Below are 26,294 nucleotides of genomic sequence, written 5' to 3' on the forward strand. Positions count from 1 at the left end.
GACTGGCTAATTTGTACATGTAAACTTCCTTTCAAAGCTAGACAAAGTACAACCCGTTATTGATAAAAAATATGCACGTCCTGCCCAAGCCCCGAAGACATCAGTTTGCTTTCTGATTACATAGTGGTTTAGTGTCTCACTGCCTGTGGAGTAACGTTTCCCTCCTGGACCAGGTACGTCTGAGAGCAGCACCGTTCTCTACATTGCTCTGAATGCTGTCAGGAAAATGTTTAAAACACAAACTGGACAGTAACATGCACTGTGATGTTGTGATCACCGCAAAGAATAGTTGATCTGCAAATATAACACAGTCATGCAAATAAGCATACATAGGCTTGGACAAGGTGTTGAGATTAGACCTTTTGTTCAAAATCATATTTGGTCAAAAAAATTTTCTTGGCATGTTTTCCAGAAAAAAAAAAAAAGCTTTTTTACCTGACTGCAAGTTTTCATGTTGATAGAAATTCCTGTAGTTTTAATACAGGGATTGAAGGGGGAAATAGAAATGAGAAGCTTTTTTGTTTCTTGAACCTTCGGGGGGGGGAAGAAAATCTGCATTTTTGTTTCCAGATACTATTTTTTTCTAAATGCAAAGCGTTTTTTGAAAGTGATACTTTTTTGGCTCTTCAGTGAAAAGTACGGAAAACAGGAAAAAAATCAAAAGCAGGAATTTTAGCATTTCATATCAAATGGCAGAAATTCCTCGACTGTCATGAACAAAACCTCTGCCTGCTGCCTCACCAGCAAAAAAAACCCTTCTGGGGAGTGATCAGCAGGTCTTCCCATGGTAGGAGGACCCCATTTTCCAGGCACCATCTCAGCACCTTGTCCCACCCAGATGTGGCCACGGCTTCGAGGAAGGAATTAGTGGAGAAGGCTTACAGCACCACGAGGCTGCTGAGGTTCTGAAAGGCATAATCAGGAATGTGCCAGATCTGGTTGAGAGCCAGGGTCATGGCTTGCAGCGCTGGCAGGTGGTTCAGAGCTTGGACAGGGATCTCCGTCAGGGCATTATCGTCCAGCCACAGGTGACGTAAGGAGAGCAGTCCCTCAAAGCTCTTCTCGGGCACCACAGAGATAAGGTTTGCATCCAGGCGCCTGAGTGGGAAAGAAACAGGGTGGGGATAAGTGAGAGAGGGATCTAGCATTGCTTCACATGCCTGCAGTGTTACGAAAAGGGAGTTTTGGTGCCGAGAGGGGATGGATTGATGGCCAGGGAGATTGGATTATGCTGTAAATAGTGATTAGCATAAGGAGGTCTCAGTGCAAGACTCCTGCGTGCCCTTGGAGGTGTTTGACCACTGCCAAGGATGATCTCTTCTTGATGGCCAGTTAGTGCTGCTGACTGGTGGCAGCTTTTTAAACAAAGTGGCTGGGCTATGTCCTTTCATATGGACTCACCAGATGGACACTGGCCTGCTGTGACTTGCAGGCACCCCACTGCAAAATGAGCATCAAAGCTGCATCCCCTGGGGCTGGGCTTGTCGTGGATCTGCCTGAGCTGATCTGTGGAGGCACAGCCCTATGTGGGGTACCCCACAGCCCACTCAGACCCACTGCTGCAGACGTGCAGCGCAGCCAAACCGTGTGGCCAAAGCCACGTTCCAGAAGAAAAGGATTTGTCTGGAAATGTGAAATATGTGGCAGTCCTTCATGGGGTCCTACATTTGATCCAAACAGCAAGAGCTACTTGTAAAAGCACCGCGAGCAAGTCAGACCATATGTCATGGAGCAGGAACTAAGCCTGTGCTCTCTGTATGGCACATGTTCAGGCCTTTCTTTCTCCTTCATTTGCCAATTACTTTTTTTTTTTTAAATCATCACGGAAACCTTAAGGCAGTTGAATTTGAGGTTTAATTTGGTGAGAAATTTTAATTTTTAAGATGTTTTTTTGTTCCAAAACAGAATGAGAAACCAAAAAAATATTAAGGTTATTTAAAAAAAAAAAAAAAGCTTAGAAACTAAGTTTGGGAATAATCTCCTTTAAAGATCTCTCATTTCAACAATGATGAGTAGGATATAATGTGTGCTCTGTAGATTTTAAAATCAAAATAAAAGAGGAAAGCATTTCAAATTTGGATGAAATATCAGGAACCAATTACACTAAGGAGAAAGAAAATTCTGATTTCCATATGCAGCCAACAGAGCTTGTTTTGTTTTTCTATGCTATCTAAAGATCTCTGAATTCAAATTGCAAAGAGAAAGTGCTTTGTCTCTTATCAAAGCATTGAGAGAAGGAAGTTAACAGAACTGTCATGGCCCAGCCCTCAAATAAACAATCCTCCATAAAGGAATGTGGTGTAGAAATTTGTCCCAGTTTTAGCTGGGACAGAGTCAGCTCTTCTTTTTAGCAGCTAGAAGAGCTCCGTGTTTTGGTTTCACTCAGAGGCTCGCTCTGAGAAGAATGTTGATAGCGCACTGATGTTTGTGGTTGGATGTGAGACTCCAAGGACTTTTCAGTGTGCCGGAGTGCAGAAGCACGGTGGGATAAGGGGGGAGCATAGCCGGGACAAGGGGGACACCATTCCCCTTGTGATTTGTGGTGGAACTTAAGATTGAGGCCAAACTGGCCAATCAGCATTCCATATCATGCAGCGCCATGCCCAGTATAACAGTGAGGGGCAGCCGCACAGAAGGGCTTTGGCGCTTTGGCTCTTTCGCCGCTTTTGCTCTTTCGCGCTTGCTGCGCTTCTGCTCTATTGTTTTTCTTTCTTTTTCTCTCTCTCCCAGCACTCCCACTCTCGGAGTGCTCTCTCTCTCTCTCTCTCTCTCTCTCTCTCTCTCCCTCTCTGCCCCTCTCTATTTCGGGGCCTCGCGTTCGTCCGGGATTGCAGCTTCGGGACGAGACGGGCTGCGGATAAGAGGGGGTGGTGAGCATCTACCCTGTGTATTAAATCATCTGCATTAAACTGTTCTTATCTCAACCCACGGGTTTCCCGTTTATCCTTTAATTCTCTCCCTCATTCCTGGGGGTGGGGGAGGGGGAGTGACCGGCTGTGTGGGAGGGTCAGCCTAACCCACAACAAAATTAGAACTTTTGACTACAGAAAGTCATATTTTGATGAAGGTTGGGCCATGGAGCAGACCCCTGACACCAGACACTTGTCCGAAGAGCACAGACATTTTCTAGTTCACAAACCACTTCCCTGCATCCTTCAATAAACGTGTAGTCTGCAGGAGGAGACCAAATGCCCCATCGTGTGCACAGAGCAGGTGAGCTCACCCCAGGTGAGAGCTGTGGTCTCTGCAGTGGGGTAGCAGTGATATTTCCCAGGTGAAATTCTCATATAGTCCTGGGAAACAGACCTTTTCCTATACCACAGAGAAAAGCATTTCCTGCACTGGCTGGTGTGACCTGAATGGACAAAGCTGGAGATTTGTACCTGGTCAAGAAGTGCAGTCAAATCTTCCTGAGATCTCCCTTGAAAAACTGTTTTTTAAATGTAGCGTACAAGTCTTGATGCAAAATCACCTCAAACTGAAATGATATCCCAAGGCGGATTAAATAATGATTTCATTACTCCCATTTTGATACATTAATGTATTTTTCCTAACTGCAATATACTTGCTGCAAAGTGGCATTTTCTGGTGCATGGCTGTTCAGCTGAGAGTTTTTCAGCCAAAGTGATTCCTCTGGATGACAAAAGCATGTGACTCCCAAAACTCAGCTCAGTTGCCACAGGACTGGAAACTTTGCTTGGAGGGCTGACACAAGACAGTGTATATTCATCTCCTGAAGAGGGTGGGCATATTGCAATTTCTGCCTCAATTTACCTCCTTTCACCAAGACTACGAACAAATCAGAGCATAGCACTATTCATCTCCCCCAAGAAGACAAAGAATAAAGAGCAAAAAAAGCAAAGCCTGCGGCAGCTCAGGGCAAGGTTAAAGGCTCTGTTTGAAAATTTTCATCAAAATGTTTGGGACAAACAAGAACTTTTGGACCAAAATTCAAACTGTGTGGGAAATGTCCATCTTTGCTTAATTTTTCCATTCCTTCTTCAGCATAAGAATTCTGCTAGTTTTGGGCATCATAATCTGTTTGGGTTATTTTTTTTAAAAAGTACTGCTTATTTTTCACAGAGACATTTTTTCATTTTTCATCATTTTTCAAAACCAAATTAAGGTTTCAGAAATGGAGATCTTAAAACACAGCCAAGGGTTGATACACCAGACTGAGCTGTCCAAGACAGGGATGGTTCACGGCAAGGGAGTGAGGTGGACCCCATGACTGTCTAGCTTTATGTCCCACTTTGGTCATGAACTCCTGGTTGAAGCCACAGTCGTGAGCCACAAGGGAGTCTGGCTTCAGCGTGACAGTGCCCAAGTGTTGGGGAAACCATTAATGCTGGTGGATTTGCTCCATGGCTATTTAGGCATACACTCAAGAAAGGCACTTTTTTACATCCATGGTCCACAGGTATGAGAGAAGTGCCAGTGAGGTAGCATGTGTCCTTGGTGGATTTTTCTGAGATACTCTGACATCAAGGTCAGCATCAGGCTGCCCAGGGAGGTGGTTGAGTCCCCATCCCTGGATGTGTTTAAGAATAGGGTGGATGATCTACTTAGGGATATGGTTTAATGGGGATTAGGGACAGTTGGACTCAATGATCTCTGAGGTCTTTTCCAACCTAGAAATCTATGAATCTATGAATCTTCCTGTCTTGGTGGATCCCTGTGGTTAGTATAGAGGCAATAATTGAGATACATCTAAAGAGTTTGTTAACAATCCTGGGATGGCCACTAGCTTTGGGCAAGCTCCAGCTCCAAGCCAAGCTCTGCTCCATGTCCCCACACCCTGCCATCAATGAGAGGTCACTTCTGCAAGACTCAAATGAACCCCAACTCTCCTCACCTCCACAGGGGCTGCATGGTGGCAATGTGGCATATTGTGATGAGTGTGGCCACTGTCCATAAAACACCATCTGGAGAGCAGCGTGCTCAGGGAGTGTTGGTGAGCTCCAGCCACGTGACTGCTGCCTTAATCTGCTCCAGTCAGACCCAGCCGGATGCCTCAATGAAATGAAAGGGAGACTTTCTGCTGGTTACAGTGAGGTGGACAAGGGCCTGAGCAATCTCAGAAACGGCAGTTTACTTGGACCATAGCACAGCAAGATGCACTTATCTGGAGCTACTGAAGTCGAAATTAGGAACAAGAAAACATCCAGGTGAAGGCATTTCACAGGCAGCATCACTGGCAGGATTCCTCATGTGCTTTGCAGCATCAACAAGTGAACAGGGAGCATGGACTAAGTGATGGCTGCGTTTCTGGTACCGGAAGGTCTCTGGGTTGTTTAACTGCTCCTCAGGGAGTTGCTGGCTTATTCTGGAATAGTGCTGCGTTCTTTCTAATAAAAACTGTGCATGTGGGTATTGCTAATTGCTATGGCTTTCAGACAGCTCTCCACTCTCTTCTGGAAGGAGAAAAGCTGAAGTTCTTGGCACAGAGTTGTTAGTAATTATATCAATTATATTAAACAAAAACCAACCCAACAGTTCTCTCCTTTCTTCAGTGTGTGATTCTGGCTCCGTAAGTGTTTTGTGTTATGATTTATACCTAAGATAATTGGGTTGATTAGTGGGTAAATGAGACAGCGCAGGCTGAGGCTGGCTCCTCACCTTCCACGGAGACGTTTTAATCTTTATTTCACAATATCACTCAGTTGGTTTTCCTTGCAAGCATTAACCCATTTGTTGCTTACAGAGGAAGATGCCTCTTTCATGAAGATGCTGCGTGACTTAGAAGTGGGACTTTATCTCACACCTGCTGTCAAGTGAGTGGATGACACACAGTGGTCTCCAGATGTCTGCACAGACAAGATTTCCAAGTGCCTTCACAGGCTCAAGCAAGGCACTGCAGAGCGTCATCCTGTCTGTTGCATGCAAAAGGAGCTGCTTTTAAGTGGGACATTCAAGAACAATGACATATGGAAATCACCAACTGCTTGAAAGTCTCAGCTTCTGGCTTTACATCTGCATCTACTGCTGATAGTTATAGTTATGACTTCAACATGACTCTTAGACAAAAGTTCTAAAGCTGCCTGGAATCACCTTAGATTCTATTCCATTTTCTGTTTTAGGGACTACAGGGATGGGGAGAGAGGGAGCTGCCTGGGAAGAACACCAAAAGTCCCTTGGCTTTTGGTCTGAGGCATTGCCTCTGTCATCGTTGTTCCCTAAGCAGATGTTCACATCTGTGCTGAGCCATGGTGACAGGAGCAGGTCAGCATCAAAGGCAAGAATGTCTGAGCCCCACCAGCTGGTGCCTTTACTGCCAGTAGAGGCAGTAAAGTAGCCGGTGGCAGCTCTGGGGAGCAAAAGAACTTGTGTGTGGTGGAAAAGGGAAGCCCTTCCTTGGGCAGGACAGTGTCAGGTAGCCTTCGTGTGGGTGCAGGGTTAAGACTCTGAGATGCCTTTGAAGAGTCACTTCATTGTATTTGAGAAAGGCTTGTGAAGGAACTGCCTGCCTTCTTGCCAGGAACAGACCAGAGACGATGGTCGGATCAAAAACATTCCTAGAAGGAGCCAAGCAGGCAGGGAGGCCCTTTCCTAATGACAAAGGCCAAGAGTGGGAGATTCCTCCTTCCAAATGTGCAGAAGATAAGCCAATGCAACTGCTGCAGTCATTCGGGAGGTCCAAGTGGTGGTGGGGCTATGTGCAGCGAGCATGTCAGAAGGTTTGTATTAATTCTGACCAAGCTATAATCTGAGATCTTTGGTTTCCTGTGCCACAGACCCAGCAGTTTCAAAGAACTGTCTTGTTCCAAGAACTGCTTCCAGAGCATTTCAGAGGACGTTTACGTGTGTTTCCTAGACATCTGTAAGCACATGCATCCTGCTGTCTGAACCATGACTGGCGGAAGTGTGCACCAGTGGGTAACCAGAAACAGATGCTCTATTCCCTAAGAGATGTGGTGCGAATCTCAAGCTATAGAATCATAGAATCATAGAATGGTTAGGGCTGGAAGGGACCCTCAAAGGTCATCTAGTCCAACCCCCCTGCAAGGAACAGGGACATCTCCAACTAGATCAGGTTGCTCAGGGCCTCATCCAACCTGGCCTTGAACGTCTCCAGGGATGGAGCATCCACCACCTCTCTGGGCAACCTGTTCCAGTGTTCTACAACTCTCATGGTAAAAAATTTTTTCCTAATATCCAGCCTGAATCTACCTCCCTCTATTTTAAAACCATTACCCCTTGTCCTATCACAACAGGCCCTCCTGAACAGTCTCTCCCCATCTTTCCTGTAGGCCCCCCTTGAGGTACTGGAAGACCGCTATAAGGTCACCTAATGACTGGCAGAAGCAACTTTGCCCATATCTTTCCAGTTCCTCCTAGCTGTGGAGCATTTACAGGGGGTGCGGCAACCTGGTAACAAATAAAAATGCACAGTGCCATGCTGTCAGGAAATATCCTGACTTTTGCTGCTGTTCTTTCTGCCTTGCACACAGTAGAGCCAGACAGCAGGCTGTCTGGATGCCTTATACAAACTATGTGCAGTAACTGGTCTGCAGTGTAGACTCTCTGATGTTCCTCCATCGCCCACAGCCCAGTCACACAAGACACTGGGGCCTCAAACTCCAGTCTACCCTCCCAGCATTTTTTGCAATATATTGGGCAACTATTTCCCTTGATAAAGTTGGAGAAAATTCGCCACCAAAGATCACAGGCAGCACTGGGTGGTACTGGACTATGCTGCTATCTCTCCAAAGAGAGGGAGCTCCTCTGTGTCTTGATTATCTGTCAGCAGCAGAATATAGGGCATAAAGAAAGGATGATCTGGAGACAGTTGCGACCCTCGGAGGAGTGAGGACTGACAACAGCAGTGGGAGGAAGAGCTGATTGCCCATCCCTCCCTGAGACCACTTCTTTCTCAGAGAATAAGGTGCTTGCTGTCTTCCCTGGCCCCAGTGTGCAAGTGTGTCGGTTGAACAGAGCTGATCTCACCAGAAATGTCTAATTGGTGCCTTCAGGCAATCATGTCTCTCTTCCTGTCTGAGTTTATCTTGAAAGACTTGATTGAGTTATGTCCTATCCCACAATAAGATCTAAGTTCCTTGTAGTAACATAAGGAGATGATGTCACTGCAGCTAAACTTTTCCCATCGCTTACTAATGACTGAGGCCAACACCTCAGCTCCTTTCTCAGGCAAAGCTCCCAGTTGCACTGAGTCAGTACGTGGCTTGTGAGCTTCTGGGGAACTTGCCATGCGAGGAGCTGAGGGTGCAGTGAGGAAGGATGGCTCTGGAGCCCTGCAAGACACCCTGCTCAAGGGCACTCAGTCCACCTCTGCCTCACCCCTCTGCAAGCCAGCTGCACGAGTGCTGCTCTTTCTGCCAGGCACAGCACCTGATGGGGCCTGAACACACAGAGGCAGGAGGTTCTGGGTCCCTGAGCCTGCCCAAATAAGCCAGGTGAGGAGGAAAGTCTTCTCCCAACAACTCATACCAAACGAGACAGAAGAAAGGCAGCTGAGGACTGCAGTGCTAACCTGGGGGATGGGAAACTGGGTTCAATTTCTGCTCTGCCTCTCATGTCCTTGTGAACATAACAGATACAGTGGGAGAAGGAATCTGTTGGAGCAGGTTCAGAGGAGGCCCCATAAATGATCAAGGGTCTGGAGCACCTCTCCTATGAGGAAAGGCTGAGGGAGTTGGAATTGTTCAGCCTGGAGAAGAGAAGGCTCCAGGGAGATCTTACTGTGGCCTTTCAATACTTAAAGGTGGCTTATAAGAAAGATGAGAACAGACTTTTTAGCGGGGCCTGTTGCAATAGGACAAAGGGTAATAGTTTTAAACTAAAAGAAGATACATTTAGACTAGACAGAAAGAATAATTTTTATATGAGAAGGGTGGCAAAACACTGAAGCAGGCTACCCAGAGAGGTGAGTTTCCCATCCCTGGAAACATTCAAGGTCAGGTTGGACAGGGCCCTGAGCAACCTGATCTAGTTGAAGATGTCCCTGCTCATTGCAGTGATGTTGGACTAGATGACCTTTAAAGGTCCTTTTCAGCCCAAACTATTCTATGATTTGATGATTCTATGATTCTATGATTCTATGAATGACACAATGAATGGGTAAAACATTGCCTTGTATGCCTGCTCCAACACCTGGGCTCTCTGCCCCTGTCACAGAAGAGCTCACAGCCCTCAAACAAGACTCACAAGAGTTCCCTAGCTCCATTTCCAGACTAAAAACTCATGTGAAAACCATCCCAGGCAGTGAATGAAGGTTCAAGATGCAAGCATGTTCCCAATTGGCTGTGGAACAAGATCTAGTGGAAAAGTTTGCAGGGCTCTGTTTGGACTGCAATGAGTCTTCACTCCTGACTTAATGCGACACATACCTCTAGGAAGCCCTCCATGACAGATGCTCAGGAAATGAAATCAGAGCAATACCTAGACTGCACTCAAAGTGCCTTTGGTACAGACAAGAGGATTTTGTTATCCTCAGTTGCAGACACCTCCAAAACACCTCAGGTCAGAACCGTGCAAGAAGGATTGCCAAAATCTCTGTACAACTATAGAAACTGCTGACAGTTGGGCAGCTGCACTCCATTGCTGCGCCAACTCCCCGATCAGCCCTCTTCCTGGGTGCCTGGAGTTGCTGCCCTTGCCCATGGTGTCAGGCAAAGGGAAATGGAGAAAGTACAGAAGGCAGCCAGAGGGTAAGCAAAGTGGCTCAAAGGCCCACCAAGCCATGTGGGTCCTGCATATTTGCTGGGAAACACAGTGTTTGTCAAGCACAAAAGCTGGTTGGAAAAGGGAAGGAAGAGCAGCTCTTGGTGGCAGAAGGAACAGGACCCTCTTCTCTGGGGAGAGGGACTCTGAACAGATCATGGAACCCTGAGAGATCCCCTGGGCCAAGAATGTACTGGGACACAATAGCCAGCTGACACCTTGAATGCACAGGGACCAGGGCAAGACCAGATATATCACAAGGTCTGGCAGTGGGAACCTGCAGGGGTGTCATAGCTGGGTCCATGTCTGCCTTGCTCCATCCACTCTCCACTTGTGAGCTGACATGGAGATAGGGTTCCAGATGTCCAATTTGTGGTGTTTGACTCAGGCAATCATTGCTAGACTGGTGGTTATTTTGTTTTGATGGACACTTGAGTGAGAGCTGCCTCCTGCTGAGGTGCCAATCTGTACCCTGGTGTGCCTGAGTGCCTCCTTGTGCTGGATGAGCACCCATAGGATCCACTGTGATCTTCCAGTGCAGCCAGCTTTCTTTTAGAAATTAAATAACCTTCACCCTCATAGCTCGTGGACTATACTAGGAAGAAATACTGGCCTTGATGAGAGCCCTGAGCCTTGATGGTCATGCACATGGTGCATCACTTTTCACTGAACATGTATGACCCACAGCTGGGCAGATGATGTCTTGGAGAGGAGTACCTAACACCTCTCCATTTCACCAGAGCCTGAGACCCTCTGGGCTTGGCCCCTCCACAAGTTACCAGGCTGTTTTAAACAGCATGGCAGCCACAAGCACTTCAGAGCTGACCCCGGGGGTCGGTGGGACTGGCCCCTGGCACCTCTTTGGCTGAGGGAATCCTCCATGGGCAGGACACAGTAGTTTTTGAGTCACACCACAGCTGCAGGGCACTGGAAAGCTCTTTTGCTCCACCTGGCAGCTGGGGCTGCTTTGAAAGTGTGACACTGAGCCAGGAAAACAGGACATAGTCTGCCTGGCTGAGTTTTGGAGCTACCTGTCCAGTGCCCCTGCTCTGCCATGGGCTCAGTGCCACACTGGAAAAGTTGCTTGGCTTTTCTTTGCCTCCCCCTTCCTCTGTATGAAGGGAGCAGTAGCTTTGCCCTACACTGCAAGGGGCTGTGAAGGGAGCTGCTGCTCTGCAGGAGCAGTTAGCACTGGCTGTTAGAAGACAGAGTGCTTGGACCATCTACAGCATGGGCTAGCAGGGACCTCCCAGATCATGACACTGAGCTCCTACTGCCAAAGATACCATGTCTGATAGGGCCTGTCATGCACAAGGCTGAGTCCTCCTGCTCCTATTTATGCTCATCACATCACTTGGCTAAAAATCAGCTTTGTGTTATCCTACCAACACAGCTAGTGATCCCTGTGACTTACTTTATCAGGTGAGACAGTTCTGTCCTTTTCTTCTCTGAGTCTCACTGGACTGACCATGCTCCCATCTATTTTATCGTGGGAGGAACTTCTTGAAGTCCATGGGGTTATGCAAGAGTCAGAGAGTTAAGGATGAGAGCAGACTAAAAGCCATGGCTGTATCTTGCATAGAGGACTAAATGCTGCATAGATAGGTTCCAGTTTAAATATGTTGTTCATTTCTTACTTGCTTTTCTATCTCCGGTTTACCTGAAGCTTCTCTGTGGTTCATCAGGAATGTTTACACATTCAATGCATGTAACATCTGGGATCCATTTTCCTTTTGCACTGACACATCTACTGTATCTAACATCTGGGACCCATCTTCCCTGCTGTGCGGCTGTATCTACTGTATGTCACATCTGGGACCCATTGTCCATCTTCTCTATTGAGTTGTCACTAGGGAAATGCAGCATGCCCTGGATACATATGTATATGAGTGAGCGAGTTAAGGTTCATGAATCCTCATAATAAAGGTCAATGGAAAACACATTGGAAGTTACTATACGACTCATATGCAAAAGTGTGTGAGTGTGGACCATGTATGTGAGCTGTGATTATAATTTCTTTAGCATCTACAACGTTCTGGGCACTGAGAGGGCAGTCAAGATAGTGTGTGCCTTTTCCTAAAAGCTATTACAGTCTGAGATGGAAAATGAGTATGAGAGGGGTTTGAGATGGAATTAAATACCTATGTTTGTCAGAGTCTTTTTTGAAGGATGTTTGTTTATTGAAAGGTGGATTCCACAGTCACTGCAGTGTGGGCAGAGAAAAACAGGAACAATATAGACAAGTGACCATCAGTTTCAGCTTGGTATGAATGATCTCATGAATGTTTCTCCAAATGGAGCTCCTGGTTGCTACACTGAGTTGCTAGCAGTAAATGCAGGAAAGTTTGAAGGTGACTACAGTACCTGATGGGCATAGCCATGAAGGTATAACCTCTGCCAAGCTGCTAGAGAAATACAGCTCAAGCCACTCAACCTGTGCTGTGACCTCTTCACTTGGGAGCACAACTAATGAATCCTGGAGATGCTGGGGCACAGCAAAGATGTCACTCATCATTACCCCCTTCCAAGTGGTGCCAATCACAAGTACGATAAATGGGAATATCAGAGAATGAAGTCTCAAGAGAGGAATTGTCTCAGGGGATCATCATGAACATGATGACCCAACTCAAGATCACTGGGAGCTGAAAAGTCTACTCTCCACATGTTCCAGGAAAGAATTTCAAAAGCCGTAAAGAGGTGAAACTGCTGCTTTTTACACACTGTGTACACAGGTAAGGCATCCGATGCAGTCAGGGGTAGAGTTTCTATATCTGCTGTCAACATTCTTGGGAGGAGATGGCAATTTATGCAGACATCTATTTTTTCTGTGTTATTTGCCAGTTCTGCCACACAGTAAAATAAAATAAGAGTGACTGAGGTTTGCTAAACTTTTATCTATTAGTCTGATAAACAACACGACACTCGTCTTCCTGGGACATGAGCCAGGGATCCTTCACGGCATGGACGCTCACAAGCATGAGCTATATAGACCTTTCCTTTGCCTAAATTTCACATCTCATTGCTCAAAGCCAGGGACTAATGGATGAAGGACAAATGGAGGCAGGGATTTATTGGGTCACTGCTAAAGAGAACTGTTCATTTAGGATGATATGCTCAGCAGTTTGTGTGTGGTCTCCAAATCCTTCCTCTCAGAAAAAGCTATTGAGGTCATTGTAATGGAATAACCACATTGCATTTTATGCTTTTTTACTCCTAAGCAGAGAAGGCTCTCATCTGACCAAATGAGTTCCTTCCACTGACAGCAAAAAAAACATCTGTGATGTACACAGTACCCATGTCGGAAGCCTTTCTCATTTCTGACTTGCCCCCAGAACAATGGTTACAAATTCAAATCCCTCCAGCTCTGGAGTGCAGAGAAATTCCTCTCTGGTTAATGGATAAGCTGCTCTTTGCACTTGTATTTTTGGGCAAGATGCTCTCCTCTGATAGCTTCCTCTGAGGGCTACACAAGTGTGTGCCAAGTCACCTGCATGGAGGCATGGGAAAGGAGAGATGCTCAGCTCTGCTTTAGTACCCATGCTCTGATGATGTGCCTCTGATGATGTGTGTTAGCTTGGTGAACTGTTTTTGCTAAATGAAAGTGGGAGGTGGGGAGAGAGGCTTTTTTTTTTTTTTTCACTCTTAGGGCTAGGAAAAACACATCCAACCTTATTCACACAGAACTTGAAACCAATTATAGAGTCTTTCCATAGCCAGAAGAGAAAACCAGATTCCTCCAGAAAGTGATTCATTGCCCCAGACAGGGCTCTGAGATAACAGGGATGATTCACCCTCGGAGATGCTGATCACTTTCTACCGCTGACTAGCTGAGATGAGTAATATCTAGACTGCTATGGTCAGAGGAGACAAATCCACCGGAGGGAGATGTGGGCACAGCAGAAGCTTACCTGAAGGGAAGGAAGGTCGTGTAGCAAGGCCATAGAGGATGACTCAGAAGAATTTTATTTCCTTCTTGGTGAATCTTAGGATCTCCCACCATGAGGGAAGGATCTAGTCATAGCAGAGGCACGAAGACACCAGCCTCTTGGTCCCAGCCACTTGACTTCCCAACTACAAACCTGGCCCAGGCTGCTCTGTTGCAATGTCAAATGCCAGTGTGGTTGATTCCGCTGCTGTTCTTTGAGGACTGCAAACAGGAGGCAGTTAAGCTGCTTGTTGGGTCCTACCAAGAACACAGTGACCAAGCTACAATTTTTGCCCATAAAGAGGGTGATGCATTTTCTATCAAGGAGATTTGCCAGTGGTTTTTGAAAACGTATTGTTGTTCATCATTGCAGTTAAAATGCTACTGCTCTTCAAAGGTACTGGAGAGCACTCCATGAACAACATGGGGAGACAAGCTGAATGGCAGAGAAAGCTGCTGGCATAAGAAATAAGGTCGAGGAATGCACTTTGTTTCTGAGACTGGGGTACTCTTGAACCCAGACCAGGGATTTGGATCTGGCCAGTGTAAGCAGAGGAACAACTCCAAAACCTGTATCTTGAACTGGATTTGTATTTTAATGCAACTTTTTCTCCTCAAACCTGGTCTGATATCGCCAAGGTATTGCTGCCAGTCCTGGTGACAAGCACAGATCTGCAGCAACAGCTCAGGCTGACCATGCACTGGGTGAAGCAGAGAAAAGAGCGAGTAAGCAGCAGGTTGGATGCCTGTGGTATATGGCACCAGAAAAATCTTGTCTGCTCAAAGTCTATCCCAAAAAACAGTAACTCTGAATTTGACTTATCATTCCTGAACCAGATTATGAGATGTAGCCATATAGGAGAGTCTCGGTCCCTTCCAGGGACATCAGCTCACCTGAATTCAAAGAAAGAAAACACAACCTTAACATTTCCTCACTGTCTGTGCACTGACTCAACTACACAAGCTACAGGGACTACCTTGCGTCTTTCAGGTCAATTTCAGATTGTGCACACTACACCTGGGAGGAAGGATCACAGCACATGGAGCCCAAGAGGCTCCTGCTTCCATACAGCCAGTGAGGAATATTAACAGCAGCCAAACACCACCCCATGACTACATCACTGCATGAAAGTTACCTGCAGTACATCCAGATGAGTGGCATGCCTGACTGTAGTGTTCACTTGGATATAGTAGTCATCTGCTCTTGAACCCTCCTAGACTTTCTTCTTTGTAGAAATACCATTAAACACTTGAAATGCCAAAACGGATGCCAGATTTCTGAAAACAAGAGTGGGGACAAAACTCCACTGACTTAGGTGTGCTCCTCTCCAGAGCTGGCTTCTGAGAAGAGGTGCCTCAGGGAAAAGAGGGGATTTCAGAGATGAGGCAGGAAGGTTTTGAGCAGTAAGCGTGCTCTAGAGTGGAAGGAGCTTCTTTAGCACACTGTCTGCACCGTGACACTTGTACTGTCTCTCTTTCCGGCCTCAGGCATGCTCATGCTTTCTGCTGCGAAGTGGTCTATAACAGGTGAAATTCAAGGTCCTGCACTCTCAGCAACAGCAATCACCGAGAAAGTACTTGTGATTGCTTTGTTTCAGTCTTATCTTCAGATTGCTGTTAAGAACTACCTCACTGCTCTTCCCTGACATCTTTTTCATTGTGCTCCAGAAAGACTTTGTAGCCAATAAATCATGTTACAGGACTGAGGTGGTCCTGCCACAAGACAACTTCTATGCCAATAGATCGTAAGTCACTGCTATGTTATGTTGACATTATAGATTTCTGTTTTTTCATAGAATCATAGAGTCATAGAATGGTTAGGGTTGGAAGGGACCTCAGAGATCATCTAGTTCCAACCCCCATGCGATGGGCAGGGAAATCCTCCACTACACCAGGTTGCCCAAAGCCTCATCCAACCTGCCTTGAACACTTCCAGGGATGGGGCATTCACAACTTCTCTGGGCAACCTGTTCCAGTACCTCACCATCCTCAATGTAAAGAATTTCTTTCTTATATCTAACCTAAATCTCCCCTCTTTCAGTTTAAATCCATTGCCCCTTGTCCTATCACTACACGCCCTTGTAAAAAGTCCCTCTCCAGTGTTCCTGTAGGCCCCCTTTAGGTACTGGAAAGCTGCTATAAGATCACCCCAGAGCCTTCTCTTCTCCAGGCTGAACAGCCTCAACTCTCTCAGCCTGTCTTCATAGCAGAGATGTTCCAGCCCTCGGATCAGCTTCGTAGCCTCCTCTGGACTCGTTCCAGTAGCTCCTTGTCCTTCTTGTGTTGGGGACTCCAGAGCTGAACACAGTATTCCAGGTGGGGTCTCACAACAGCTGAGTAGAGGGGCAGAATCACTTCCCTCGACCTGCTGGCCACGCTCCTTTTGATACAGCCCAGGATACGGTTGGCTCTCTGGGCTGCCAGTGCACATTGCTGGCTCATGTTGAGCTTCTCATCCACCAGCACTCCCAAGTCCTTTTCCTCAGGGCTGCTCTCAATCCATTCTCCGCCCAACCTGTACTTGTGCATGGGATTGCCCCGACCCACGTGCAGGACCTTGCACTTGGCCTTGTTGAACTTCATTAGGTTCTCACAGGCCCATCTCTCCAGCCTGTCAAGGTCCCTCTGGATGGCATCCCTTCCCTCCAGCGTGTCCACAACACCACACAACTTGGTGTCATCTGCAAACTTGCTGAGGGTGCACTCGATCTCACTGTCCATGTCTCCAACAAAGATGTTTTCCATCGCTTTTATCCTAAAAACACCCAATGGAAGCAACACCTTTCTTAAACCTTACTGCATCACATGATTTATAGAGAAGAACATTGCTGTTACCAGCAAACCATCAAATCTTGAATAGATCAAAGAAGTGAAACAAGGAATGAATTGACTAAGCTCTTCGGGCCATGCTGATTCCAAAGCAATTTTTGTCTTCCGTTATAAGAATTTATATGCTGTGAGAATCTGATCAGGTGGGAAGAGCCTTTCTCCTTTGTCTACATCAAAGTCCACATGTTCTCAAATTGCTATAAGTCATTATTTCCATTTTAATGTATAGAAATAATTACATGCCTTGAGGGACAGGGGATGAAGTAGTTTTTATTGCATTTCCATAAGACTCCAAAAGGTTCCTGCTAAAGATATCAGAAAAGTCAACCAATGAGTTGGAGGTACTGGATTATTTTAGTTAAAGGTAAAACTAACCTGTATGCAAGACTTGTACTTGTCAGGCTGATTTAGCATTAACAGATTATGAATCAAGTAAAGCTGGAGTGAAATCAGAATTTAATGGGAAACATTTGTAGAAAACATGAAAATGCTTGCAATGTTTTTAAGAACAATGTATATGACATAGTTTGTCTTCTGGGTTGAATCCCATCGGCTTATGAAGACATCAAATCCTTCTGCAGGACAGATGTAAAGAGAACAGACACTGCTGTCATGTAAGCACCTGAAATGGGAAGGCGATGTTAGCGGGACCAGTGCTGACGGGACTAGAGTTCTCCTGAGGGAGACTGTGGCTGGCTTCAGCTGGGAACAACAGATTTGTGGCAAAGTAGCAAGTGAATCCTGTAAAAATATTTCAGAGTGATGCAGTGAACAAAGACTGTGAGGAAGAAAAGAGAGCTAAAATAAGAACAGGATCCCAGTAAATGGGACCTATCGGGCTGTTGCCCATCACCTGTGTACGGCTGCAGTGGTGATGGCTGACAGTTTGCTGGGTGCATTAGCCACCAGGTAGCAGGAAAGGGTTTGCTCTAGGAGACCGACACATGCTGACATGGAGGGAAGGTCTCTTACTCATCTACAGTTGCTTCCCTGACATGCTGCACTGAGGAGGAGTCACTGAGAGACAGAAAACAGATGAAAACACAGTCACAGGTTATTTTCCTGTGGCATTTTGCTTTAGCAAACTTGCCATCGAGCCAACAGCAGGAGAGTCAATTCTTTTGGGACATAGGGCTAACGAACTGCCCACAAGGACTGAAGCCAGTGTTCCTAGCATTATGGTGCATCTGGCCTGGGAAACAAGAGAAAGCTCAAAGTGCATTGTGGAAAGGAGGCTTGACTTCGTGGTGCAGGATCTTTAGGCTTCACTCCTCATGAGCTGCTGCTCCTCTTGGTGAAAGGGAACATTGAAGGGCAGGGACTGGGGCATGATGGAGAGATTGAGAGCAGAGGATGAGTGAATGCAATGGGGATATTTGTCAAAAAGTGGCTGGTAACCACTCTCTGAATCTCATGTGCCACAAATGGTTTCTGTGCTGGCAAACACAAGAGTGGAGGACGGGCTCTGTGTGCTGGAGGCTGCTGGGGTAGCAACAACTGTGGGGAAATCCCACAATCAAGGCTGATCCAAGACCCTGACTATCACTGATAACTTGGACCATGCAGAAATATCTGAAAATTACTTTATTGGACTGAATGGGCTCTGCAGACTTCTAGCTAAGACACCAGACTTCTAGTTCCCTCTTATTCCCAATTTCGGTATTGCCGGACTACGATTTATATGCTCTGTCTCCTCTGGAGCTGGGCTACCAGATGTTTAGATGTTCCTGAACAAATCCCTGCACATGCAGACCAGGGGATGAGCTAGAGCTGTGGTAAACTCCCTGATTCACATGCCATGCACCAGGTACCAAGGATTTAATGAGGACACTAAGTTTGATACACAGATCACACCAGGCTGCTCAAAGCCTCATCCAACCTGGGCTTGAACGCCACCAGGGATGGGGCAGCCACAACTTCTCTGGGCAACCTGGTCCAGTGCCTCACCACTCTCATTGTAAAAAATTTCTTCCTCATATCTAATCAAAATCTCTGCTCTTTCTGTTAAAAGCTATTGCCCCTTGTCTTATCACTACATGCCCTTGTAAAAAGTCCCTCTCCAGCTTTCTTGTAGGCCCCCTTTAGGTACTGGAAGGCTGCTAGGTCTCCCTGGACCCTTCTTTTCTCCCAGCTGAACAACTCCAACTCTCTCAGCCTGTCCTCATAGGAGAGGTGCTCCAGCCCTCAGATCATCTTTGTGTCCCTCATCTGGGCTTGCTCCAACAGCTCCATGTCATTCTGATGCTGGGGGCCCCAGAGCTGAACGCAGCACTGCAGGGGTAGTCTCACGAGAGCAGAGTAGAGGGGCAGAATCCCCTCCCTCCACCTGCTGCCCATACTGCTTTGGATGCAGCCCAGGACACGGTTGGCTTTCTGGGCTGCCAGTGCACATTGCTGGCTCATGTTGAGCTTCTCATCAATCAGCACCCCCCAAGTCCTTCTCCTCCTCAACCCATTCTCCGCCCAACCTGTACTTGTGCTTGAGATTGGCCCAACCCACACACAGGACTTTGCACTTGGCCTTGTTGAACTTCATGAGGTTCTCACAGGCCCACCTCTCCAGCCTGTCAAGGTCCCTCTGGAAAGCATCCCTTTCCTCCAGCATGTTGATCACACCACACAACTTGGTGTCATCATCTCAGCTACATTCAGATGTCTCCTTTTGAACTGTGTGTCCCTCTCCAGCTGTGAATGGAGAGGACCAGGCAACACTGTGAGCGTTCCGTCTCCGAAGGCAGGTGCCTACTTCCAGGAGATGAGATTCTCCCCCAGTGCATCTACTTCTCTCTCTTGACTAAAGGGTGCTCCTCAGCTGGAGCCTTCCACACTGCTGGTGTCCCACTGGGTGATAGATGACTTTATGTGTGTTAGTCTGTGCCAGAGCGTCTATGCCCACACTCTCAGGGTCTGGGGTCTCCATGAGGTGACATGGAGCCACAAGTCTCTGTGGGAGGGGAAATGAGCTACCACGAGGTGGGATATAAACGAGTGGATGCTTTTACTCAGCAGGGAGAAATGTGGCTCTGGAAGCTTTGTGTCTATGCTATTGTGTCTTACTGGGTCAGAAAACCTGCTACTGCCCTACCCAAAGTTTCTCAAAATCCCAGCAATTAGCTATTAGTGCAGTTCCTCCCCAGTCTGGAGGAGGGAATCCCAAGGAAATGCACAGAGCTCTGGGATTCATGGCCATAGGCTAGAAAACAGATCACCACGCTGAAAGCACAGGTTGATACTGTGGAGCTGAACTACAGTGGTAACTTTGGAAAAGCTGTACTAGGCCACTTGGAAATCTTATCCTCCTGGGAGCCCCTAGCCTCAAAGTCAGGTGAGAGAAGCTGAGATGACCGCCCTGAGGCCACCATATAGCCACCCCTACTGGAAAAGCTGTGACACTCTTCTGGCTAATCCCCTCTTCCCCCTCCAAATTCCTGTAGGCAACACCCACCCAGAAGAGCCAGACACACGCTAAGCACCTTCCCAAAGCGCTGATCTGTGAAAACTCCAGAAAGAGCCAGCCATTCTCATCACTTTCCACAAGTATTTGCAAAAGAAAAACCAAGAGTTTATCTTGATCTCTTAATCCATCAGGTTTCTTTTCTCTTTGCTTTCCCTACCTCTGCAAGCCTGGTAATTATATTTTATAGCACCTGCTCACTTTGAAATACCTTGGACTCCTTCTGCCTGGCAGAGGAACAGACACAGTGCCCATCTGCTTTAGGTAAGTGCTCACAAACCACAAAGTCGTTAATTAGACTGACACACGACTCTTCCAGAATACACATGGTATGTTGTTACTGCACCTATAAACCACGGGTAATCAGATACTCTGCCAGAGGATCACAACTGGATCAGAGCATTACGTAAAGCCTTGGCACCCCTTGCAGGGCTCAGAGCATTGCTATCAGGTGTGCGTGTTCTCTCTAATCCTCCCCACTGGGCTTCCCAACATGCTCCCCAGATAAAGCAAGCCTGCTGGGAAGCAGTTCCTTCACGCTTGGTAGGAGACTCAGTCTCCAGAGATTTGTATTTTCTTATTTTGAAATCCAAATTCCTCTTGGTGTTCATCTAGCTATCCCTGCCAAGGTCTCCTTCCTGACAGCTTGGGCTCCAGGTGGTGATGTCTCCAAATCCTGTAGCTGACAGGGAGCAGATTCTGGCCCCATGGATGTTTGTAAGGACAAGTGTGTCTGGGGGATTTGGGTGGATTTGACACTTGCCTCCTGAGGCTGACTGACGTACATGGGGTAGAGTGAATCATGAACACCTCTGGTCAGGAAATGCTGGACCCTTGTAGTGGATGCCTCTTTCTGGAGGAGGAGTCGCCCAGATCATGTGAAGTCCCTGATGAGTGTTACTCAGTGATGCGCAGTAAGCCAACCTGGAGCACCCAAGCTTGGGGTCAGTACATGAAGTGACAGGGAATAGGTGTCCTAGACCTACGAATGCCCTTGGCGCAGTTATGTTGAATGACTGGAAACCTCCACCTGGTTTGCCAGTCTCCCCAGAACCTGTTAGAGTTTGCAGGAGGAAGTCCTGTTAGTGTGTTTGAAGTATTTACCAAAACTCAGGGCTGCATCTTCCTTTGTTAGAAAAGGCATGGGGGATCACATGGGGCTCTTGAAGAGCATCCACATGGGAACACCCTCACCCTCCCATTTCACCTAAACTTGCCTGAATCTAAAGTCATTTTTTTTGGCTTGCTGTCTGTCCTGTGAAGGACTGGAACTTCAGTAACTTAGGTTTCCTGAGAGCCAGTATGCCTCATCTAGGCTAGTCAAAATTAGTGCCCTCCCATTGCTGGTTCCTGTGCCACAACATCTTTTGTGGGTGACACCACACCTGCTGTGGAAAATTCTGCACACCTGAGGATCATGGGTTGGCAGCTTTGGGAAGGCTCCTTGTATGAAGACAGATCCTCATCTTGGCCAGATCAGAAGGGAGGAGCACAGGGAGGCTCACAGAGGGAGAGCAGTGTAAGCATGGTCTTTGTGACATCTGGCCAGCGTTTCTCCTTCCTTTTTTCTGGTCTTCTAGAAACAGATGCGAGAGCAGGACCCAGGCCATGTTAACAGAGAGCTGCTGCTTCCTCTTCCTGGTGGTGGAGTCCTTTGCTCAGGTTGCCACAAAAAAAGGCAGGCATGCAGGGTGCATGTGCAATGCAAGAGGGCATTGCACATGGAACAAGCTTTCCTGGGAGCAAGGTACTCCAGAGAGTCGAGTTCATGCCCTGATTGTGCCACAGACTTTCTGGTCATTCTGGGCGGAAGACTCCTTCTCTGTGCATCATCTCCCAATAAAAAGGAAGAATAACTTTCCTTCTGTTCTCTGAGCGACAGTGTTTATTGGAGTTCCTTTCTGCCTCGACTTTACTTCAGCATGTATGTACAAGTGGATCTCCTACTCCTGTTAGAGACTCCCTGCAAACTTCCTAGCTGGTACCACGACTTCACAGCATGCATCTTTGCAGTGCCTGAGGAGCATCTGGCTGCCTGCACTGTCCAGCACTCCCAGCCAGCAAGCAGAAGGACTTCAGTACTGATCTGAACATGCCTCATGCCTGGGACCTGGTTGGACCTCATCAGTGCAGCAAAGGGACACAGCCGTTCAGTTCCAAGTGCTACCAAGGCCTGGGCATGTGTCCTATCTCAGTGGGCATCCTCTCTGACTGCTCAAAAGGCAAGATAGCTGTCACCTTTGGAGACAATGGGAGTTTATTAATCATTATACTTCACTTTCCTATTTCAGAGACTCCACTGACACATTAGGTTTTTGCTACATTTCAGCTCTAACTCGGTGCTGTGCAGACAGTAAATATCAACTCTCTCTGTCCCACAGTGGCTAGAAACATCCCCTTCTGTCCTACTTGTTTGGCCACTTCATCGCTTGAATTGCCTGGTAAGTCTTACTGGTAGAGCTACGCTCAAGACTGTTTTTGTCACCTTCCACTTAGTTTGGCTGCTTCTGTTACAAACCTGAGAAAAGGCTTGTCTGCTTTTCCTCTCCTATGGCAGCTTGTCCGTAAGAGAGACATACTTTCCCTTCAAATCCTGCCTGAATTCCAGAATGACAAACACAGACATCAAATGCAAATATCTGAAAGAGCAAGAAAATAGCCAGCACACAATCCCTTTCTGTCTAGTACAGCTGTTTGTTCCACTCCACTCCTGTCGGCTCCCATTTTCACCCCTCTTTTCAGCTGTCCTGCCTGCTTAGCTTGTGTTGTCAACTTACAAAGCAGAGAGTTAATATTCCACGAAGTGCCACGCAAGTTCAGTAACTCGCAGGCTGTGACGATGTGCCATAAAGCCACTTCCCCTTCTGGATGGAAAAAAAAACAGTTTCTGGGCAACATGAGTACATCGGATCTCAGATAGCCTGGCCAGTAATGCTCGGAAACCATGCTGTAGGTGACCGATGGGTGTTCCAGGCTGGCTAATTTTTTGGCAATGAATACATAAGAGTTTCATAAACTTGTGGAAAATGACTCAGGTATTTGAAAAAGAGCTAAAAAAATAGATCTCTAACACAGACCTGTCCTGGAGGTTCTTGGTCTGAGGTTAGTAACCACATTTGGAGAAGTCATGGCAGCAGCAGTAAAAACCAAGCAGAGCATCTTAGCTCTGTATCTGCTTTAAGACACAGTGACTCTCCACATTGTGCCACTCCTGTTTTTCAAATCTCGTTTATCTTTTTGAAACATTTCTCTGTTGGAATGGAGAGAGGAGGAAAAGGTGGCTACAGAAGAACTTCTCTAAACATGAGCTAGAAGGGGAATTGCAATACTCTGCAAACACTGACTTCTCCTTTGTGGAGGCAGCATGAAATGGACACCCAGCAGGCCATGCTTTCACCATTGTGAGACACGGTAGTGGTAGAATTTCATAACACACTGTGTGTCTTCAGAAATGTTCCCATCCACTCAGAACAGGGCTATGCCTCAAAGACATGCTGGGCTTAGTTACCAGACATGGTTCTTGGACCTTCACCGTGCCCAAGGGTTCTATGTTGTACATTTTCTCTATAATGAGGAGAAAGTGCAAATCATCATCTTTTTCTGCACGTGCCCTCCACACTTTCAAGTAGCCAAGCTAGAGACACAGACAGGGCTTGACACAGTGCTATCATGGGGCAGAGCTGGGTCATGCATGCCCTTTCGGAGAATAACTACATGCCTGCACCTCCCGTACTAGCTGTACTGAGGGCAGATTTTACCACAGCTCGTTGGTGATCTGTGATTAGAGTCCTTCTACAAGGCACCTCCTGCTCATCCTTCAACCAGTTAGCTTGGACAGGGAAGAGGCTTCCATCAGGTGAGATAGTTCTGATACTTTTGCTTCCAGGGACTGCCGCTCTGGTTTGAAGATTTGGACCCAGCCTTGGAGGCATAGCACGGAAAAGCAACTGTAGGGGACCTGATTGATCTCTTATGGCTTTACTCTGAATTCTCATAAGTACAGAAAGAACAGGATGGGTGAGGTGGGTTCACTGATGTGAGACCTACAGAAGATACGACTGCTTTGCTGCTTGCTTTTTGTTACAGAAACCTCTCTCCTGGAGCTTTTCATCTTTCACATGGTCTGTCCCAAATACTTCCTCGACTGGTGGTTATATACACCAATTGTGCCATTGCAGAGTCTTTAAAGAGGCATGGAAACACCTTAATGTGGCAAGTGAAGCCAGGACACCTAGGTCCTGCTCCTGACTTTGCTGTTGCCCTACAAAAGATCACTTTGCTTTCCCATGCTCTTGTTTTTCTTGCCAGTGCAGAGCAAGAACTGACAACAAGCGAACTCTGAGTATGCAGCTAGAGATGACTATGTGCAGATGTTACTATCCTAATGGGGAAAGATCCACAGCATCTTGCCCCACAGTTTGCTGTGTCTACCAGTTCCCACTAATTTGCTTCCCATGGCTTAGCTAATCCCTTTCCAGTTTCTTTGATCAGGTGAGATGTGATGAAGATTCAGCCCAATGGCAGCAGGTCTCACCTTCCTGAGCTGTCGAGCGGGATACCTGTTTGGCTCAGGGGTAGAGGTGTTGCCAACAGCAGATCTGCCACAAGGGACTGTGCTGGTTTCCCAATGCACATCTCTTATTTTCTGATACTCTCTGCTGGTTCTCAAAGATGGGCCTCCCAAAAAGCGTATTTAATTAAATAGTCATCTGTGTAAAGATAGCCCAGAAGCCCTGGGCAGTCTGAGACCCTGAGAATGTGTATTCAGGCTCCCTTGGCTAGAGGGGCACTTTAAGCTTCATCTAAAGAAATGCTTATTTTCCCAGCAGGAGTCTTCCTTTGAACTTAATTACTTTCATTGTGCCTGGTGGCTAGCGGATAAGCTGTGGGTCTGGCTGGTGTAGTTGGGAGCATCAGATGGAGCGGTCCTGCAGGTCAGAAGTTGTTGCCCCCTCTCCCACCCTGAAACTAGGTCTTGTCAGGTCTAATAGGTTTTTTTCTCTTTTTAAGAAAGAGGCAGGAGTGGGAGGCCATTGTCTTGGTCCCTCCTGAGAGCAGTTTGTGTCTGGGACAGGAATTTGTGTCCAAAGAGAGGATAGGAAGGGGACATGAGCCTCAGAGGCGGATCTAGGGAAGGCTCGGAAAAGATGGCCCTGGTCTGGAGGCATGAGGACAGGTATCCTAAAAACAGATGGTGAGGAAAGGAGGGGTGAAGAAGCCCGGAGGGACCAGGCACAGGTACTTGTGCACTGCTGGGAAGAAAGACCGGACTGAACTACACAACTGACACAGCAATCTCTCTTGCCCCTGCTGCTGTGGCTCTTGAAACCAGTCCTAATATGACAGGCACTAGGCATGTCCTAACCAGACATGCCCTGATACTCAGCCCTCTGATTTTATTCCAAGCCTAGTCTCCCTCAGGTGTCTGAAGCAGCTTATTTCTTCCTAAAATTTACTCTTAATGTTCAGTTTCTTCAGGAAGACCACAAGATCCCAGCTGGCCTGTACTCTCCCTCCTCACCCAACTTTGGAGACACCTAGGATGCCCCACACTGGATGAGATGGCCTCCAAGTGCACTAAGAGCAGGTACCTTTGTGTTGATTCAAGATAAGCCATCCTCCCACTCTGAGCCTTAAATGAAGCCCAAAAGTACTGTGAGCAGCTTCTTGAAACATTTTGCGTTGCTTATGTGCCATGTAGTATTTCGATGGGGGCTGTTGGCTGAGGGGATGGAGCGTGTGCACCTCTTGGCACTAGCCGAGGTGGCCATCTATCAGCAGTGTGTTCCCCAGGCCATGGGGCCTGAGCAGCAGTGCTGCCTGCAGGTGCTTGAACCTTCAGAAGCAAAGGCTGGGTCTATTGAACCATGGGCTCTGATGGCACTGGTTGTCACATGCTTTCATGGGCATAGGAGAGATAGGCTGAGAGGGGAAAGGAGCGCTCCTGGGGCAGCTCCATTGCAGTGACCTTCCATGTCACGTTTCCTGTGAAAGGGAAGTCACTTGAAAATAATCTAATCTTCCGATCCCCAGAGTGGGGGGTCTTGACTCTGGCACTGATGGTAACATAAACACATTTTAATAACAGCCACAACCATGTGCCAATGATCTTTCAGCAACAAATGTTTCAAATCTCTCCTGGCAGAAAGAACACTCATATCCTGCACAACTAACACCCCCACTGCAAATTAATATTTAAATTAATATTTACAGAAACTCCTTCTTGGTGCTGGGAGGGCCACACATGAAGAATTGTGCCCAGTTTTGGGCTGCCCAGTGTAAGAAGGATGAAAAGGAACACTTGCCCCACGAGTAGAGGTGGGAGGAGCTGGGTTGTTTCACCTGGCAGAGAGGAGACTAAGAGGAGATCTGCTAGTGACTCACAGCTGAAGATGATGGCGCCAA

The 26,294-nt window shown here is 47.1% G+C and overlaps 1 protein-coding gene across 1 annotated transcript in view; it reads right to left on the reverse strand.

Moving 5' to 3' along the window:
- LGR6 (leucine rich repeat containing G protein-coupled receptor 6) overlaps positions 1 to 26,294 on the reverse strand; it is a 155,904-nt gene that overhangs the window by 50,185 nt on the left and 79,425 nt on the right. Inside the window, exon 5 of the mRNA XM_086630321.1 lies at positions 883 to 1,098. Within this exon, the coding sequence (XP_086486447.1) occupies positions 883 to 1,098 (216 nt within the window). The remainder of the gene's footprint in view (positions 1 to 882; positions 1,099 to 26,294) is intronic.

The sequence above is a fragment of the Tauraco erythrolophus genome, assembly GCF_009769465.1.
Source record: "Tauraco erythrolophus isolate bTauEry1 chromosome 27 unlocalized genomic scaffold, bTauEry1.pri scaffold_49_arrow_ctg1, whole genome shotgun sequence".
NCBI lineage: Eukaryota > Metazoa > Chordata > Aves > Musophagiformes > Musophagidae > Tauraco > Tauraco erythrolophus.